The 16,623-nt window shown below is 52.2% G+C and overlaps 12 protein-coding genes across 12 annotated transcripts; 7 read left to right on the plus strand and 5 right to left on the minus strand.

The window, feature by feature from the left end:
• Positions 1-235: 235 nt before the first annotated feature.
• Positions 236-1,429, minus strand: NUU61_004421 (SDR family oxidoreductase; the record flags this gene model as incomplete). Its single annotated transcript, XM_056655003.1, has 6 exons — positions 236-291; positions 348-442; positions 499-920; positions 1,039-1,194; positions 1,254-1,340; positions 1,400-1,429. The coding sequence occupies 6 exons, from the start codon at positions 1,427-1,429 to the stop codon at positions 236-238; spliced, it is 846 nt and encodes a 281-aa protein (XP_056513030.1).
• Positions 1,430-1,807: 378 nt separating this feature from the next.
• Positions 1,808-2,668, minus strand: NUU61_004422 (cyclophilin peptidyl-prolyl cis-trans isomerase Cyp2; the record flags this gene model as incomplete). Its single annotated transcript, XM_056655004.1, has 4 exons — positions 1,808-1,988; positions 2,050-2,156; positions 2,240-2,409; positions 2,629-2,668. The coding sequence occupies 4 exons, from the start codon at positions 2,666-2,668 to the stop codon at positions 1,808-1,810; spliced, it is 498 nt and encodes a 165-aa protein (XP_056513031.1).
• A 550-nt stretch (positions 2,669-3,218) lies between these two features.
• NUU61_004423 (MFS general substrate transporter) lies at positions 3,219-3,869 on the plus strand (the record flags this gene model as incomplete). Its single annotated transcript, XM_056655005.1, has 1 exon — positions 3,219-3,869. One exon carries the CDS (start codon positions 3,219-3,221, stop codon positions 3,867-3,869), a length of 651 nt encoding a protein of 216 aa, XP_056513032.1.
• Positions 3,870-4,055: 186 nt separating this feature from the next.
• NUU61_004424 (siderophore iron transporter) lies at positions 4,056-4,604 on the plus strand (the record flags this gene model as incomplete). The annotated part of the gene is made up of 1 exon (XM_056655006.1): positions 4,056-4,604. The coding sequence occupies one exon, from the start codon at positions 4,056-4,058 to the stop codon at positions 4,602-4,604; it is 549 nt and encodes a 182-aa protein (XP_056513033.1).
• Positions 4,605-4,808: 204 nt separating this feature from the next.
• NUU61_004425 (uncharacterized protein) lies at positions 4,809-6,181 on the minus strand (the record flags this gene model as incomplete). The annotated part of the gene is made up of 2 exons (XM_056655007.1): positions 4,809-5,322; positions 5,424-6,181. 2 exons carry the CDS (start codon positions 6,179-6,181, stop codon positions 4,809-4,811), a joined length of 1,272 nt encoding a protein of 423 aa, XP_056513034.1.
• Positions 6,182-7,802: 1,621 nt separating this feature from the next.
• NUU61_004426 (putative succinate:fumarate antiporter (Acr1)) lies at positions 7,803-9,020 on the plus strand (the record flags this gene model as incomplete). Its single annotated transcript, XM_056655008.1, has 5 exons — positions 7,803-7,866; positions 7,923-7,970; positions 8,038-8,087; positions 8,149-8,347; positions 8,407-9,020. 5 exons carry the CDS (start codon positions 7,803-7,805, stop codon positions 9,018-9,020), a joined length of 975 nt encoding a protein of 324 aa, XP_056513035.1.
• A 241-nt stretch (positions 9,021-9,261) lies between these two features.
• On the minus strand, positions 9,262-9,510 carry NUU61_004427 (uncharacterized protein; the record flags this gene model as incomplete). Its single annotated transcript, XM_056655009.1, has 1 exon — positions 9,262-9,510. One exon carries the CDS (start codon positions 9,508-9,510, stop codon positions 9,262-9,264), a length of 249 nt encoding a protein of 82 aa, XP_056513036.1.
• A 181-nt stretch (positions 9,511-9,691) lies between these two features.
• NUU61_004428 (twinfilin) lies at positions 9,692-10,966 on the plus strand (the record flags this gene model as incomplete). Its single annotated transcript, XM_056655010.1, is given in 5 exon segments — positions 9,692-9,710; positions 9,801-10,216; positions 10,234-10,449; positions 10,542-10,793; positions 10,850-10,966. 5 exon segments carry the CDS (start codon positions 9,692-9,694, stop codon positions 10,964-10,966), a joined length of 1,020 nt encoding a protein of 339 aa, XP_056513037.1.
• Positions 10,967-11,166: 200 nt separating this feature from the next.
• On the minus strand, positions 11,167-11,493 carry NUU61_004429 (PHF5 family protein; the record flags this gene model as incomplete). The annotated part of the gene is made up of 1 exon (XM_056655011.1): positions 11,167-11,493. The coding sequence occupies one exon, from the start codon at positions 11,491-11,493 to the stop codon at positions 11,167-11,169; it is 327 nt and encodes a 108-aa protein (XP_056513038.1).
• Positions 11,494-11,810: 317 nt separating this feature from the next.
• On the plus strand, positions 11,811-13,013 carry NUU61_004430 (uncharacterized protein; the record flags this gene model as incomplete). The annotated part of the gene is made up of 4 exons (XM_056655012.1): positions 11,811-11,821; positions 11,905-12,349; positions 12,418-12,486; positions 12,558-13,013. The coding sequence occupies 4 exons, from the start codon at positions 11,811-11,813 to the stop codon at positions 13,011-13,013; spliced, it is 981 nt and encodes a 326-aa protein (XP_056513039.1).
• Positions 13,014-13,326: 313 nt separating this feature from the next.
• Positions 13,327-14,457, plus strand: NUU61_004431 (lanthionine synthetase C family protein; the record flags this gene model as incomplete). The annotated part of the gene is made up of 1 exon (XM_056655013.1): positions 13,327-14,457. The coding sequence occupies one exon, from the start codon at positions 13,327-13,329 to the stop codon at positions 14,455-14,457; it is 1,131 nt and encodes a 376-aa protein (XP_056513040.1).
• Positions 14,458-14,980: 523 nt separating this feature from the next.
• NUU61_004432 (alpha/beta fold hydrolase) lies at positions 14,981-16,419 on the plus strand (the record flags this gene model as incomplete). Its single annotated transcript, XM_056655014.1, has 7 exons — positions 14,981-15,059; positions 15,118-15,170; positions 15,234-15,341; positions 15,425-15,534; positions 15,599-15,929; positions 16,026-16,077; positions 16,142-16,419. The coding sequence occupies 7 exons, from the start codon at positions 14,981-14,983 to the stop codon at positions 16,417-16,419; spliced, it is 1,011 nt and encodes a 336-aa protein (XP_056513041.1).
• Between the last annotated feature and the right edge of the window lie 204 nt (positions 16,420-16,623).

Below are 16,623 nucleotides of genomic sequence, written 5' to 3' on the forward strand. Positions count from 1 at the left end.
GGTCATCATGTACATTTATTGTTCAATGTTCGCAGCCCCTTGTTTTTTCTTTGGGAGTCGATGTCACATACACTCTTCCTTTCCAGTGTGATTTGTTTGTCTATCCATGAATTCCAGGACATACATACCAGAATTTCCAGATTTTGATGACTGCGAGTTGCTTATTCTAATCAACTTTTTAACCTGTGTGCCTGATGAGCACGGAGTAAGCATGATCGTCTAACAGACCAAAGTTTTAATTCTCAGTGCGTTCGGTCCAGTTGCGATCGAAGACATTCAGTGACCGTTGAGCTGGCGTGTAATCAGTATAACGTTTATCAAACCAGGCTAGAGACAGGACATCCTACCTGACGGCACAACATCCAGCGCCTTGATAGACACCTGAGGAGGCTGGTTCAGCATATAGATAGCCGCCTCAGCAATATCATCCGCAACAAGCGGCCTAAACATACAACCAGATAACGAAATTAGCCAGCTTTTCAAGCTACGCCATCTCACCAGGCCCCAACTTTCAAGTAAGAAGACGCGGATAAGACATACGGATACCCCTCGAAAAACGAGTCATAAAGCTGCTTATCATGGCCCACACGCAGCGAATGGAAATTCGTCGCAACACACCCCGGCCGCAGCGCCAGCACCTTGATCTGGGTACCGACCAGCTCGTTGCGCAGCGCGTTGGTGAAGGCTTCTTGCGCCGCCTTGTTGGAGTGGTAGACGGCCTCGCCGGAGAACGGCGGCACCTCGAGACCCGTCACCGAGGTGATGTTGAGGATGGTCCCTGTTTTGCGGGCAAGCATGCCCCGGTTAAGTACTGAGTGCGTGACGAACATGGGGCCGTTGACGTTGGTGGAGATCATGGTTTGGATGTCGGTGATTTTGAGGTCGGCGAAGGGGCTGGGGGCGCCGAGGGCCAGACCTGCCTTGAATGAAGTTAGGATATTTGAGTGATTATTGGAAATGGGAATGGAAAAGGGGATGATATCCTCCAGGGGGGGTGGCGGGGTGGTGTAAACAGCATAGGTCTTTGGAGGTACGTACGTTGTTGATGAGGATGTCGATGCTGCCTAGCTCACGGACGGATGTCTCCACGGCGGCATCCACTGCTTCATAGTTTCCCACATCGACAGCGCGATAGATGACTTTGATTTGGGGATGTTGCGCAGACAGCTCGGTTGTGAGCTTGGCCAGTTTATCCTGGTGATCCCCGGGTTAGGGTTTGTGCCTTAAGTAGTCCCGTTTTGCAGGCTACCCACCTCGGAGCGAGAGACCAGAATTAGATTTGCATCGGATTTGGCCAGAGCACGCGCAATGGATTCACCGATCCCCATTGATGCCCCGGTCTGCAAAATATCATGGGTTAGGGTTTGGATGTTCGAGGGCATGGTGTTGGAATGCTTACCAGGAGCACGGTTTGTCCGTGGAGTGACATCGTGTAGAATAGTAGCTGGGCAGGGTTTGGCACCTTTAAAATATTTGCAGGAGAAGTGTTAAAAAAAAAAAGGATCGATGGTCGGTTTATATGTCTTTTCCACAGTGAAGCTTATCGCATTGATTATCAAGCCATAGGCTCTCTACGTCATTTGCACTGGATCCACTTCCCCACGCTCGTGGATGACAGCTAAAACCACAGAAAGATACACATTCATGTATGTGATGCTAGGAAGAGAAAAAGATTGCGAGAACTTTGGCTCGAGTTTTTCCGAGGGTTTCGGCTGAGATCTGGCGGTACGCGAATTCAACAAAAGAGCCGAATCTGCATGAAACAACTAAAACACCTGCAAAGGAAGCCACTATCGTCAATCATAGTTTATTGACCACCAGCTCCAACGATCTTTATCGGGGACTTGGGCTTGCCGCTGCTCGAGCCGAGAGCCTCGATTTCCTTGACAACGTTGAAGGAGTCAGCGTCGGCAACCTCACCGAAAACGACGTGCTTGCCATTGAGCCACGAGGTCACAACGGTGGTGATAAAGAACTGAGAGCCGTTGCTTTACATTTTATGTCGTCAGCAATTGGGGAGAATGGCAACCAGGTAGAGTGTAGACTCACGTATTGGGGCCAGCGTTCGCCATAGAGAGGAGACCAGGCTTGTCGTGCTTGAGGGTGAAGTTCTCATCATCGAATTTTTCACCGTAGATGGATTTACCACCAGTGCCCTGTTGTACACATTGAATTGTTAGCCTTGATTGGCGATTTAGTCCTAACGAAACTGAGAGCCAATGGCCCCGCTAAGACTCACATTGTGGCGGGTGAAATCACCACCCTGGAGCATGAATTGGGGAATCACACGGTGGAAGGTAGAGCCTGCATAGCCAAAGCCATTTACACCGGTGCAGAGCTCACGAAAGTTGCGGGCAGTTTTGGGGACTTGGTCGTCGAAGAGATTGAAGTTGATACGCTTGGTCACCCCTATATTGAGTAACAGAACATCATCAGTAAGAGATTATAGACCAAAATTGAGGCACATTGGATGAATAGAGATAGGCAATATGTCTAAGACAGATTCTGGCAAAAGATTGAAATTTTGCTGAGAAGTGAGGGATAAAAAGGTCCTCGGTCGCAGAACCTAGGGTCCTCGCTTTTACATTTCCCCCGACTAAAGAAGAACGAGAGTAAAGAAAGACCTACCGTTGTACTCGACATCAAAGAAGGCCGTAGAGTTAGGCATTTTGGAAGTAGGTTGAGGGAAATCACGAGACAAATATGAGGACTGAGTGTGTGAAGGGAGAGAGAGACCACAGGAGTTAAGTGGGGGGGTTATTATTGACGTCAGTTCGGGGAAACACTATTACCGGTGGGGAGAACAGAACTTGGCATTGTCAGTGCGTGCTCTCTCTCTCTCTCTCTTTTCTTCTCCCTTTATGGGTATTCAGAGGCATAATCGGTGGTCAAATTATAACTGGCATGTGTTGGCTGGCATCTTCGACAGTATTCCTATGACTACATTCTGCACCCTATTATTTCCTATTCACATAATGAAGCTTGTACAGCATATATGCTTCCCGTAGGCTACCAGTGTACATTCGCTTTCATATAGGCCGACAATCCAATGTATATAGGGGCTGCCTTGTCCCGAGCGCCGTCGAGCTGGATTGATCCGAGATTGATTAGATTAGATCGCAGGTTTCCCATTCACTGTTCTTTGCACTCCCTGATCTAGCACAGTTGTTTAGCCAAGCTATAAGGGCCCCCAGCATGTCGCCAGGTCAGATCCGCTCATGGAAGCCGTCTACCGCGAGGCCAAGTCCAACCGCACGACGCTGTGGCTGGTCACCGCGTCGGTGCTGGTGTGCGCGTGGGCGTTCTCACTCGACTCGTCCACGACCTCCTACTACTCGGTAGACGCCTCATCGCACTTCAAGCAGCACAGCGTCGTGCTCTCAACCCTGGCCATTGTGACGAGCATCATCGACGCCGTGAGCAAGCCATTCATCGCCAAAATCTCCGACATCACCTCCCGCCCCTACACGTACCTCTTGACCCTGTTCTTCTACGTGATCGGCTACATTGTCGCCGCGACCTGCAAGACCATCTCTGCCTATGTCATTGGGGAGGTCTTTGTGGCTATCGGTAGCTCCGGACTTGATCTGACCAACGATATTATCGTCAAGGATCTGACGCCGCTCGAATGGCGTGGCTTTGCGAGCTCTCTGCTGTCGACTCCGTTTATTACCAATACCTGGTTTGCAGGGAAGATTGTCGGTGGTTTGCTCCTGATCGCGTATGTGATCTACGAGATGAAATGGGCGCGAGTGCCCAGCGCACCTCGGCGTCTGGTGTTTAACAAGGCTCTTATCATGTCAATCATCATTGACAGCATCTACCTGCGTAAGATCCTTGAGATGCACGGGAACCACTTGATGATATGAACTAACACTGGAGCTCTTTCTCTCACCAATCGACGGCCAAATTCGTTCTCTTTACTGGAGCTCCTTCGTCTACGTCGCCAAGCCCTGGAGCTACCAGGACTGGGTATACTACGGCAACACGCTCAACCTAGCCCTCTGCATATCCAGATCGCCGGGCTAATGATCAAGCTAATAAGTACGGGAATCATGCTGGACGTTAACAAAGCCACGCAAAGCACAGCGGCCATGATCCTGGTCGGCTTCGACGGGTCAATGTCCGTGGTGGGCACGCGCGTCGCCCTCGTCATCGCCATGCTCGCGCTGTGCTCCAGGATCGGTAGCGCCATCGGCTCGGCCATTGTCGTGGTTATTTGGTCTACCCAGGTGCCTAAGCAGCTGCGCCACGCCAGCATCTTCCTTCGACCTTCGACGGCTACCGAGAAGGACGTGATCAGCTTGTTTGGTCAGCCGACGTCCATTCGCAAGCTCTATGCTTTTGATGACCCGATGCGCGTGGGCGATATTCTGGCGTATCGCCGCACCCTGTACTACTGTCTTGCTGTGGTGCTGGGTCTGGGATTTGTCCCGCTTATTGCGGCATTTTTCCAGAACAATTACTTCTTGGGCAAGTCGCAGAATGCTGTTACTGATGTTGGCAACGATGGTCGATCCTTGACTGGGAAGGACTGTAACCAGGGGCGGCCACCGCCGCGGAACAAGAAGGATGCTTTTCTGCGGTTCTGGGATGGGAAATAGTGAACCGGCAAGATGGGATAGTGTGGAAATGCTTTGTATATGTTAAGTCTGATTATGGGTAGGCGTGTGATGCTTGGACTACCAGTATCTCTCTCTGGACATAGTCCTACCTATGGATAATAAAAAGAATTTATAGTGCCAATCATGTACACGCTTCCATAACAAACTCAAAGTACATACATCCATAAATTCATCCAAAGGGTATCAATCATGACCATTCATATGCTGATTCCCAACCCCAACACCACGACACTGCGGAACCTCCACCATTCCACCCTCAGCATCTTCGCGCCGATTAATGTTATCCAAATGGCGATTCTTCTTCTCCACCAAGCGCCCATGCCACCTCCGAAACAGCTGCACAAAGAAATGCGCCACGCAGATCTGCTCGGTGGTATACAGCAGCACCGGCACCGAGGTCTTGGCCTTGGTAAAGAGGTCCACGGGCTGCCACATTGCATACAGCAGTGGGATGCCGAGGGCGGTGCTCTTTGCGGGGCCACAGAAACACACGGCGATGGTTTCTTCGGGCGAGAGGCGCTTGAATATTGGTTCGCTCCAGGGGCGGGATGCTAGGATGAGTGGTGGACGGGAGCTGATGAAACATACTAGCGTGAGGGCGATGTATAAGGTGATATTGAATAATACGACGAATATTACGCTTTGAGTTGATAGAGCTTGGAGGGCTCCTGTTGCGAAGCATGAAGAGAAAGTGGTCCTATTGAAAGTGTTAGAAGTATACAAGAAACTAGAAATGAGGGCCAACAAGTGTTTATCTTTACTTCCATGGAAACTGACGAAACATGAAGCACAACTCACCATATCAGCAGCAGCATACACACTGTAGCCAGCTTCGGCAGCCGGGTCTTCTGCAATACCCAAGTCGTACGGTCCGGCCAAGTCCAGCGCACCAACTGCCCAACAAAAAGCGGCAGCAGCACACTCAGCCCGAGCTGCTGAAAGACATCCTTATACATACTGCCGAGACTACCACCCCCATAGCGCCAGGGATCGAACTCACGCATCTTGGGGAGCAGCGCCACCGTCCAAGCAGCAGTGACAAAGGGGCCCAAGACATTAGCCAGCAGCACCTCGACCAGGGCGGCGGCATCATCACCACCGGCAGCACGGGTCATAACCACATTCGAAGCGATAGTTGTCGGGATGCACGCAGTCAGAATATAACCCGCGAGCACAGCGCGATCGATGCGAGCACCAGGGTCACCGGCCAGGATGGCGTGCACGACAGCCAACACGAGGGCGGGGATGAATAGGAACGAGATGATCTGCACTACCAGGTGCAGGCGCCAGTTCAGGAACTGTGTGAATAGCTTTTGCCGCGGGATGCTCAGTCCCGAGATCAGAAAGATCACTGCGATCGCCCCGTACAGCACGCTGTACTCGGAGCGGATTGTGCCGCCGTGCTTGGCGACGTCCGGGAAGAAATATGCCAGCACGCAGGCGACCCCAATTCCGATTAGGAGCCATTGGTGCAGGATCAGTTTGAGGATGCGCGTGGAGAGTTGTTGCCATCGGCGCCGAGATCGGGGCTCTGCGTCTGAGGGGAATTCCTCCATGACTTTATTATTTTTTAATCGTTTTATATTCTAGTCGGCTTCATTTATACTGGATGCATGGATGTACACATTCCCGTGCCTTTTTTCAGAAATAAGATGTGTCGTTGAATGTCGAAAGTCTGTTGAGGAATCTGCGCTGTCGCGATCGGATTTGATCCGAGCCATCGCGTCAAAGGAATCGCACTAAGCAGCCAAACACACCATCAAGTATGAAGCTGGTCCTGTACGATCAGATAATCTCGAATCTGGTCTTGTTATGATCGGCCCCGTGAATTAACTCAAGCACCGAAATCGGGAACCCGACGTTTATCAATCGGAGCATGTGAAGGACATGAAATTGACAGCACAAAGCTGTTACTAACGGTCATGTTCAAGAATAATAGGATTGATACAATAATAAAAACAAACAACTAGCGCCAAACAATAGTAAATTGTTGATTAAGATTGCAATGAATGATTTTAAAATAGGCAAAACGTTCTACCGGCAACATGCCCGTCAACGAAGTATACACAGCGAAGACAATGCCCATAAAAACATTAGTGTAAACATCGGGTGTCAAAAAAAGAAAGTGTCTGACTCTGAAATATCCAATGATCGAATGACCTAGGCTCTGTCGCACTGTTGCCAACTGAACCTCGGCTGAGAGCTCAGCGGCTGGTCCGGGTTCTCCCGGGGATGTGGCCTCGAGACGCGGAAGGAAAAGTGCTGAATGTTGAGCCGTTTGCGGTCCGATGGAAGGTTTGCTGGACTTGTCGGAGTAATTCAGCTCCCCGCGGCAGAAGATTTCCAGTTGTGGGCGTGTGGTTTAAAATAAAAGAACAATATCTACAATCTACCCTACTCACTACATAGTGTAGAGAGTCAAATTGAAGCACATGACTAAGAATACAAGACAAGAGCTTTGATCACAAGCAGCGATGACGACAAATCAGCGCGCTGAATACTCTCGCATGTGAAGGTTTTCATCCGGGGCAGATCCGGGGGAAACTCGTCAGGAATTGGGGGAGAGTCATCCGCCCTTCTTCCCGAAGGGCCTCGGGAACGGTGAGGTCAGCGTCTCTCTGGTCGGCTTGCCTTGTCGCTGGGTCTTATAAGACGCAATGGCCCTCGGTAGATATTGTAGCACTGTGTCAGTCATATTTGAACATTCTTTTTTGTTCTATTTTGCCATATCTTCTCGGTGTCGGGGTCTGTCGGTAACCAGATCTATACACACTTCCGCTCGTCCAGCTCCGCTGCTCCGTCATAAGCTCCCCCCGCAAGGTTTGGGAACGCCACTCGAGTGATTCATCGGCGTGTGTGAAAAAAAAAAATAGAAGGAACAGAAACAGAGAAAAAAAAGACAAACAACTCTGCTGCAATTCTGCACTTTGCATTGCCCTGTCCTGTCGCAGCCCATTGTCGACATCCATCTGTCTCCGGGATTGTATACTTCCGTCTCGCTCCGCATTTCGGTCCGGACAATCGGGATACGCTTGCGCGATCCATTACCTTTTTCCCTTTTTCGTTTTCAGGTCCGGAGAATAAAAACTCGGGAGATTTCATTGTGGACATTTCTTCGCTGGATGATCAGGCGCCAGCGCGAAAAAATACATCCACTCACTGCGTGATTGAGAAACCATGGCCGCCAAATCTGCACAAGGAAACAATGGCAAGAGGGCGTCGCCCGCGGTAAACCTGATCGGTAGGGTAGACTCCAATTCTTGGAACTTATCCATAGTTGCTGACTTTTGCGCATAGCGGGTGGCGGTGCCGGTATGATGGAGGCCCTCGTGTGTCATCCTCTAGGTATGCAATAAATCCTGGCACGGGAAGCGAGTCGCAAAAGGAACAACCAAACTCTGACAGCCATCAGATACAATCAAGGTGCGGATGCAGCTTTCTCGGAGAGCCAGGGCCCCCGGGGTGAGTTTCTACCAAGACCTTCGACCCCAATGGCATCGCTAACATGCTTTGGTCATGATAGGCAAAGCCCCGTGGGTTCGTGACAACCGGTGCGGAGATTGTACGTAAGGAAACTGCCATGGGTTTGTACAAGGGGTTAGGCGCCGTCCTGGGAGGCATTATCCCAAAGATGGCGATCCGGTTCACATCGTACGAGTCGTATAAGGGGATGCTGGCGGACAAGGAGACCGGCCATGTCACAAGCAAATCCACCTTTCTGGGTAAGTTCGACACTGGATATTATTTGCTTTTGCAAACTCATACTCATACCATCTGATAGCTGGTCTCGCGGCCGGTGTGACCGAAGCCGTGGCCGTGGTCAACCCAATGGAAGTCGTCAAGATCCGTCTGCAAGCACAGCATCATAGTCTGGCAGACCCACTGGACACACCCAAATACCGCAGTGCACCACACGCGCTCTTCACCGTCATTCGAGAGGAAGGGTTCAGCGCGCTGTACCGGGGTGTTTCTTTGACAGCGCTGCGGCAAGGAACCAACCAAGCGGCCAACTTCACTGCATACAGCGAGCTCAAGGCCGCTCTCCAGCGCTACCAGCCCGAGTACAGCAACTCGCAGCTGCCCTCGTACCAGACCACCGTGATCGGATTGATTTCCGGTGCTGTCGGCCCCTTCTCCAACGCCCCTATCGACACCATCAAGACCCGCCTCCAGAAGACCCGTGGGGAGCCCGGCCAATCTGCCATCACTCGCATCATGGTGATCGCCAAGGACATGTTCAAGGCAGAAGGAGCCAGCGCCTTCTACAAGGGCATCACGCCGCGTGTGATGCGGGTCGCCCCCGGCCAGGCTGTCACCTTCACCGTGTACGAGTTCCTCAAAGGCAAGCTGGAGCAGTCAAACTGGGCCTTTGTCGGTGGCAAGTATGAGGAGTGAGCCGAGTCGTGTTAGTTGGTGGAAAGTATGTGATACCATTCTGTGCATGATGGGCGTTGCGTTTCCTCTCGTTTCTTTTCTCCTTTTCCCGGCGAGGCGAGGACACCCCGCGTCTTCGAGAAACGGGACTGAGCCGTTCAGAGGCAGGCTGGTCAGAACGGTGTTTGTACATACGTATATCCTGAGTGTTTGTGTTCCTGTGTATACCAGATGACAACTGCCTGGGCAGAAATGGACCTTTCTAGTTGGGCATCATTGGCATCGATGGCGCTGCGTACGCAATGTCTTTGTGATTCTGCACTTCCTCGATTTGAGAGCTGGTGAGGTGGACGACCCACCATTTGAATATGTTCTGTGGGCGTGAAACGTAGGAATAGATAGCGGGCTGCTGGGTTATATCCTTGAGATAGGCTTCAACCGCCGCGATCATGTCCGGATCCATGACATCGGTCGGAGTGACAATGCATCGAATCTTGTCAGTGTCAGCCATTGTAAGACCCCAAGGAGATTAGTATAGAAGAATCAACGGGTAAAAGATATTCGAGGAGGAGAACGGTGGTGAAGAGGCCGAATCCTGCCACGCCATCCACCCCTCATTTCACCGCTCCCCTCCATCTCTCCGTGAACCACCACGTCAACTGCCCACGAACTCCCTGGAGAGTGCGCTCATCATGCAGTCGGGAATCTCAGGTATGTAGTATGCGAGATCTAATACCGCTTTTCTTCCCCCCCCGGAGCCATTGGCCATTCGTCGTTCCCAGCTCATTCATCCCAACCCAGTCTCCTCGGAGCTGCACGATGCATTCAACCGCTTCAGCTCCGACTCCTCGGCCTTCTGCTTGCCGGTAACCATCTCTTCAGAAAGCCTGACCCCGCTCGATTCGATCTCCTTCTCCAGCAGCTCCTCGCCCAGCGACGCCTTCTTCTCGTCCCTCCCGCAGCTTTCCTCGACGCTGCAGCCCAAGACCCCAATCTACCTCTTGCTCCGCCGCCCGACGTCTGCGTCGTCCTCGTTGGTCGCTCTCACCTATATCCCGTCCAACGCACCGGTGCGTTCAAAGACGCTGTTTGCGTCAACCCGCGCAACGCTGGTCCGCGAGCTGGGCGCGGAGAAGTTCGCTTCTACGGCGTTTGCTACGGAAGAGGATGAGGTCGTTGGTCAGGACGCCTGGCGGGAGCGCGATGGGGGAGTACCGGTGGCGTTAGCCGGGAGGAGCTCATGGGGGATAAGGAGCGCGAGCTCGAGGCTGTGCGGCGGGCTGAGGCCGAGGCTCGGAATGGGACGCCCAGTCGAGACATTGGCATTGGGGGCACATTTACTCGTGGCCTTGGGCCGGGCTCCGGGTCGGGAATGAAGGTGTCCATGCCCGTTGACGATGCTGCCAAGACGGCTCTCAAGGAAATACAGGAGGGAGGTCTGGTGCAGTTGGTGAGAAAGCCCCATGCTTTTCTACATTACGCGGAGAGATGGTCCTCGAAGGATCGGGTGTGTGATTTGAAACTGACACTTGCTCGATGCAGACAATTGATATCCCCACGGAGACCATTAAGTTGGTCGACTCCCAATCCGGGGTCGATGCAGCCGCCGTCGCCACACACATCTCCCCGTCTTCGCCGCGGTATTCGTTCTATCATTACCCCAGCTCAGACGTCGTCGTATTCGTCTATACTTGTCCTTCGGGTTCGTCGATCAAGGAACGCATGCTGCACGCCAGCTCGCGGAGAAATGCCATCACGGTTGGCGAACAAGAAGGACTGAAGATCTCGAAGAAGGTATAAGGACCCTCGTTTGTTGGGTAAATGTAATATGCTGACACGGCGAAAAACAGATCGAAGCGTCGGGCCCGGATGAAATCACCGGGGAAAGGTTGCACGAGGAAGTCCACCCGCCACAAGACCAAGGCCCTTCCCGGGGATTCGCGCGACCAAGACGCCCCGGCCGGTGATCACAACACCCCCGCACCAATCTGTAATGGTCCTAGATAGTCCGCCAAAATGAGGAATCGCTCCATGCTCTCCAATCTGGTGAAATCCGTAATGCCGTATATTGTTGTCAGGCTGCACGCTGTCAAACCACCAGAGTCACGGTTGGCCCCTTCGACCGAGTTGGAAGCCAAACAGCCACAGAGGGGCCTGAAAGCCATGATCATTGATTTCGAAAACTTTTCTTTTGGTAGAATAAATCTGTCCGTGAGCTTCCCAGGTTGATGATCTTCGGACACCCGTCACGGTCCTTTTCGAGGCGCGTGCATTCGAAACAGTAGAACGCGTCGCTGATGCCCTCGCCACCGCAGACGACACATTTATTTTGGTAGTTGCCAAACGAGCACTCATCGCAGATCCGGACTAGCGTCGTCGGGCGCACATAGGAATCGCACACGGGGCATTTGCCGTCGCATTTGTCACACAACCGGCCGATGGAGATGCCGGGCTGCTTGCGGCACATGACGAGATCGGGGTGATGGCGAGACATAATGAGAATGTGTTGAGAGATTGATCGAAAAAAAAAACGAATCAAGCTTGAGAGGTAGAGAGAGTGACTGTGCTCGTTGGATTTGGGGAAAAGCGAAAGAGAAGAGTTGGCGAAGAGAGGCGAAGGAAGAACCGAAGTCCGCATGGTCCGTGCGCACCCCAGAAACAGTCCCGAGCTCAACTGCGCTGTTTGCTTGCGACCATTGTCCTCGAGTCGCAGTGCTGCAGGTCTTCAAAAAGCTCTCTTTATCTTGATTACTTTTATGATACTCGTGTCTTGTCTCTCCAGGACCAACACAGCAGGACCTGCACGCCGCCATGTCTGACGGGTACGGAATTTTTTTTTTCTGTCACCTCAATCAGGCTTGATTTGAAGGTCCTTCTTAAACGGAGACTGACTTTTTCTCGATAGGACACTTGCCTCCGCAGTCGCAGTTCCAGACCAAGACAATCTGCGCCGGTCCCCCGAATTCAGCACGAAGCGAAGAAAGTCTTCCACGAGCGAGCACGACCCCAAGCGGCGCCGACTCAGCGGCCAGGACGATGCCCCCGCGCATGGCCAGCATTTACGGCAATCGCCTCCTGCGCCTGCGCCAGAACGTCCTGCCGAACGTAGAGCGCGACAAGGCGGGCGAGAGGAGGAGCGGAAGCGCGGACAACGGTTGTTCGGGGGGTTGCTCGGAACACTCTCGCAGAGCTCGAACTCTGCGGCACAGAGGCGGCGCGCCAATATTGAAAAGAAACAGCAAGAAAAGTTGAAATCTCAGGCAGAGGAGTACGATGAGCTGAAGAAGCGGCGGAGGGAGCAACGCGATGAGATCCGGAGGAAGGAAAAGCCGTTGTATGAGCGGGAGGCGGTAGGTCAATCGCATTTGTATGGGGTGGGGAAAAAACCACGGAAAGGATGTCTGACATATCCATACAGATGCAGACTCGGCATGCGAACCTGGTCGCCATGGCGCATTCTCTGAAAACGCGCACAGAACCGGTCCTGGTACGTTGTCTCGTTTCTTCTCGCCTCAGTTGCTTTGGATGCGGTCAGCCACTAATCTTGAGATTATCTAGTATTATAAACCGTGGCAGCTACGGCCTGGCGACGAGGCGGTGATACGAGAGCAAATTGAGGACGCCGAAGCCATAGTTGCGCAGGAAGTTGCCGACTTCGAGGCCCGGTACCCGCCCGAGACCTTTGAGCAACAAGAACCAAAATCAAAACCAGAAACACAACAGCAAGCAGAGGATCAAAAGCCAGCAGCAGCACCGGAGTCCCAGCCACAGCCTAAAGCAGTTTCCGAGCAAGAACCAGCACCACAGTCTGAGTCGCAGTCACGGGAGACCCAAGAGGCTACGGAGGCGGGTATTAACGATCATCAGACACAAGGTTCTGATCAAGTTCCTGCAGAGGTGGTGCCTACTAATGGGCACGACACTGACATCCATGACCAAGCCGATGCCCATCGTGCAGCGGACGATGATGGTGGTGAGGTCGTCGAGGACAATGAAGATACTGTGATTTACTAGCGGCGATATACTCTGCTGGATCTGAGTTTATGATATCTCTGAACTTATCTAGGGTCGCTGAGACATAATGAGAAATGGTATTTGCATTCTACTAGATCGACGACTCTGACATTTATATGGAGCTCTCGAGTCTACCTTGGTGTAATATTTATGAATAGCTACAGCCCTTGACCATATTTCTCTGACCCCGTATTAGGCATAGGGCAAGGCAGAGTGATATCACAGCCTGGATGCTCAAGACTTCACTCGCCTATGACGTAGCATCCAGTCCGAGTCTACAAAGTACTTCCAACACCCCCAAAGCCCAGCAATCATGTCCAACATGCGGTATATTCGCAATACTGCTTCCAGACGCCCGGTGCCTGACACCCGGGCAGAGCTCATCACCTCATTGATGAAACTCATCCAGCAATGCCCTCCCACAAACCCTTGGCCCAAAAATCCGAAGGGCATCTTCTCCGGGCCAACCTCCATCGCCTATCTATTCCTGCGGCTCTCCCGCACCCATCCTAATCTTCGAATCTCGAATCGATCCGCGAAAGGATGGTGTGAAGCGTACCTCGACTGCGGCTCCAACCAGCTCACCACGCCAGCCGGTCTCACAGGGTGGGGAGTGATGAACGAGTACCTTTCATTCCACGCAGTCCGAGCCGCCGCATTTCACGATGATGACTCTCTCGGTTGTCTGGAGCATGTCATCCTGCAGAGCTATACTTGCCCAGATGCCGACAACGACTACCTCTATGGACGGGCAGGAGCCCTGGCCCTGCTCCACCTCGTGCAGATGTGGAGATCGGATGCAAGAGAGCGCATGCAGGCCTGTATAGACCCGTTAATCGAGGCACTTCTCAGGGCTATTCCCTGGAACTTCCGGGGCAAGGCCTACACGGGCGCTGCCCACGGAGTCATCGGCATCCTGACTCAGATCGTCTCCTGTCGTCCCAGTCTGGGCCGTCACCCTCAAATTGAGAATATCCTGGCGGAGCAGCTCGATCTGCAGACAGATGACGGGCACTGGCCGTCAAAGATGGGTCCACGCATGCGGCCAGGGGACCTTGTCCAGTTCTGTCATGGATCCCCGGGCTTCATACTGTCCTTGCCGTATATCCGGCCTACCGTGCGGGAGTCTCTTCAGCAACGCATTGATGTGGCAATCGAGCGCGGTCGTAAAGAGATATGGGAGAAAGGACTGCTGCGCAAAGAGCCCAACCTCTGCCATGGGATCGTGGGGAATATGCTGGCTCTGGGTGATTGGGTCCAGAGAGAACACTTTATGGCGTATGCCACCGCTTCGGAGATTGCACAGAATCTTCGCAGCGGACGATATATTGCTGGGGACGATCCGTTTGGGCTGTTTTGGGGAGAGGCGGGACGCGCGTGGGGATGGGCGATGTTAGATGCTCGAGTGGATCTCGGGTTTCCAGTCTATTCAGACCGGCTTTGAAATGAGAATGACCCCATCATGATTAATTGCCTTGTTTTATAGGTTTACTGGGATATCCATCCAGATGGCATTGAAATCATTAAACTTAGTAGCAAAAGGGCATGTCCACCTCAGATATTGATCCCACCTGTCAATTTCTGGATGCTATCCCGGCTTCATTATTTTGTGCAAATAGCATTGGCAGGCTATTCTATACAATGCGATCAACAGATGCTCCGAAGGGTGTGGCGGGAGTAGCGCAAGGTGGAGCTTGCAACGAGCCGAGGTCGAGCAACCCCCCAAGAGGGGCTCGGCTGAGGGAGCTGATGTTCTGCACAGCGAACGTCGGAAACACATTCAGTTCTTTAAAGTGATTTACTATTAGCTTCTATCATCACTTGGGGTGCTGTGCTTGTCGCTGTTGAGGTATGGCTCAGTAATATATATTCTACGCCTCTATGCGTGTAAGCTCCCAGCAGCATGCTGACATCAATAATCAGCCCATCCACAACTCGCTTCATACCCATCGAAGTGGATATCAAAAATGCCGGCCGAGAAAATCCGGGTTTCGGGTGACTCGCGCATCGAGTACAGATCTGCGACCCTCAACGGCAACAACTACGGTTAGTTTCCTCAGACCTTGGCTGAGACGTTCAAGCTCAGACTATCACTCTCGTGCAGCCTACCTTTTCAGCCAACCTCAATCAGGCAACTATAGGGCGACTGTATTCCTGGTATGTCCTGCAAAAGCTCATTGGAATCCAAAGCATTCCAGGACTGACCATGGGTGATTTCAGATCCATGGATTCCCGGATATTTCTATGGGATGGCGGTATCAAATCCCCATGCTGGTTGACATGGGATTGAGAGTGGTGGCTCCGGATTGTCTCGGCTATGGACGAACGGTGAGCATCCCGTTAAACATCTCAGAGATCCATATCTCTATTAATATACGGCAACAAACGTACTGAATTAATGAAACGGCCAGGATGCCCCCGAAGACGCAATCCACTACTCTCACAAACGCTGCGCAGACGACATCCAAGCCCTGGCCTCGCACCTAGGCGAATCCAAGATTGTGCTCGGCGGACATGACTGGTAAGCAGGACCAATATCAGGGTCTCATATAATACCGTCTTGCTGATATATCATTCTTCCACAGGGGCGCCGCACTAGCCTATCGGGTCGCCCTCTGGCACCCGGATCTCGTCAGCCACCTCTTCACCGTCTGCGTGCCCTTCGGTCGCCCCGTGGCGAAACATATCCCGCTCGAGGAGCTTGTACGAACCGTCACCCCGACATTTGCGTACCAGCTCCAGTTCGGGAGTGGCAATCTCGAGAAAGTGATTCGCTCCAGGGCCGAGATTAAGCAGTTCCTTTGTGCGATGTATGGGGGACGCACTGAGCAGGGTGAGGTCGGGTTCGAAGCCGAGAAAGGCGCGTTGTTGGATAGGTTGCCGCTGATCAAACCGTCGCGGTTGCTGAGCGAGGAGGTAAGCTCTTTCCTCCTCTCTGTTGTGTTTATTATGGCCATATAGATCGGCATGGCTTGGTAAAACCCTGGATTATATGAACTGACGGCGAATCAGGAACTGGATTATTACTCGAGTGAATTCGCCAGACACGGGATTCATGGACCGCGTAAGTTTTTGATTTTATGCTGTCTCTTGGTATTGTTTGAATGGTTGGCTCATTATCTCGATAGTCAATTGGTACCGAACTCGCAAGATCAACCATGAAGAGGAACTTGCCATCCTCGACCGCCAGATCACTATCCCAGTACTATTCATACAGGCATTGAGAGATCAGGCACTGCCGGCGCATCTGGGAAAGTCAATGGCGAAGCACATTCCTAATCTGACGTTGAAGCAGGTCAATACCTCGCACTGGGCGTTGTGGGAGAAGCCCGAGGAGGTGAACGGCATTCTTGCAGCATGGTTGAACGAAGCCGCTTTCGCCGAGGGAAGAGCAGGCAAGCTCTAGTCGAGACGATTAGGTTGTTTTGAAATACCACGAATCAAATATTCGCAATTAACTGGACAGAAACTCATATGGAATTAAATTATGACGGAAAAATCTTGGTAGTCGTAAGATCATCAAGAGTGTTATCATCAGTAGAAAATGTCATCACCAGAAACGAGAAAACGAATTTTGGAAGCCGTGCCGAAAAATAACCACCCATTTCCA

The sequence above is a fragment of the Penicillium alfredii genome (assembly GCF_028826965.1).
Source record: "Penicillium alfredii strain IBT 34128 chromosome Unknown utg000005l_segment0_segment0, whole genome shotgun sequence".
In the NCBI taxonomy this organism is placed as follows: domain Eukaryota; kingdom Fungi; phylum Ascomycota; class Eurotiomycetes; order Eurotiales; family Aspergillaceae; genus Penicillium; species Penicillium alfredii.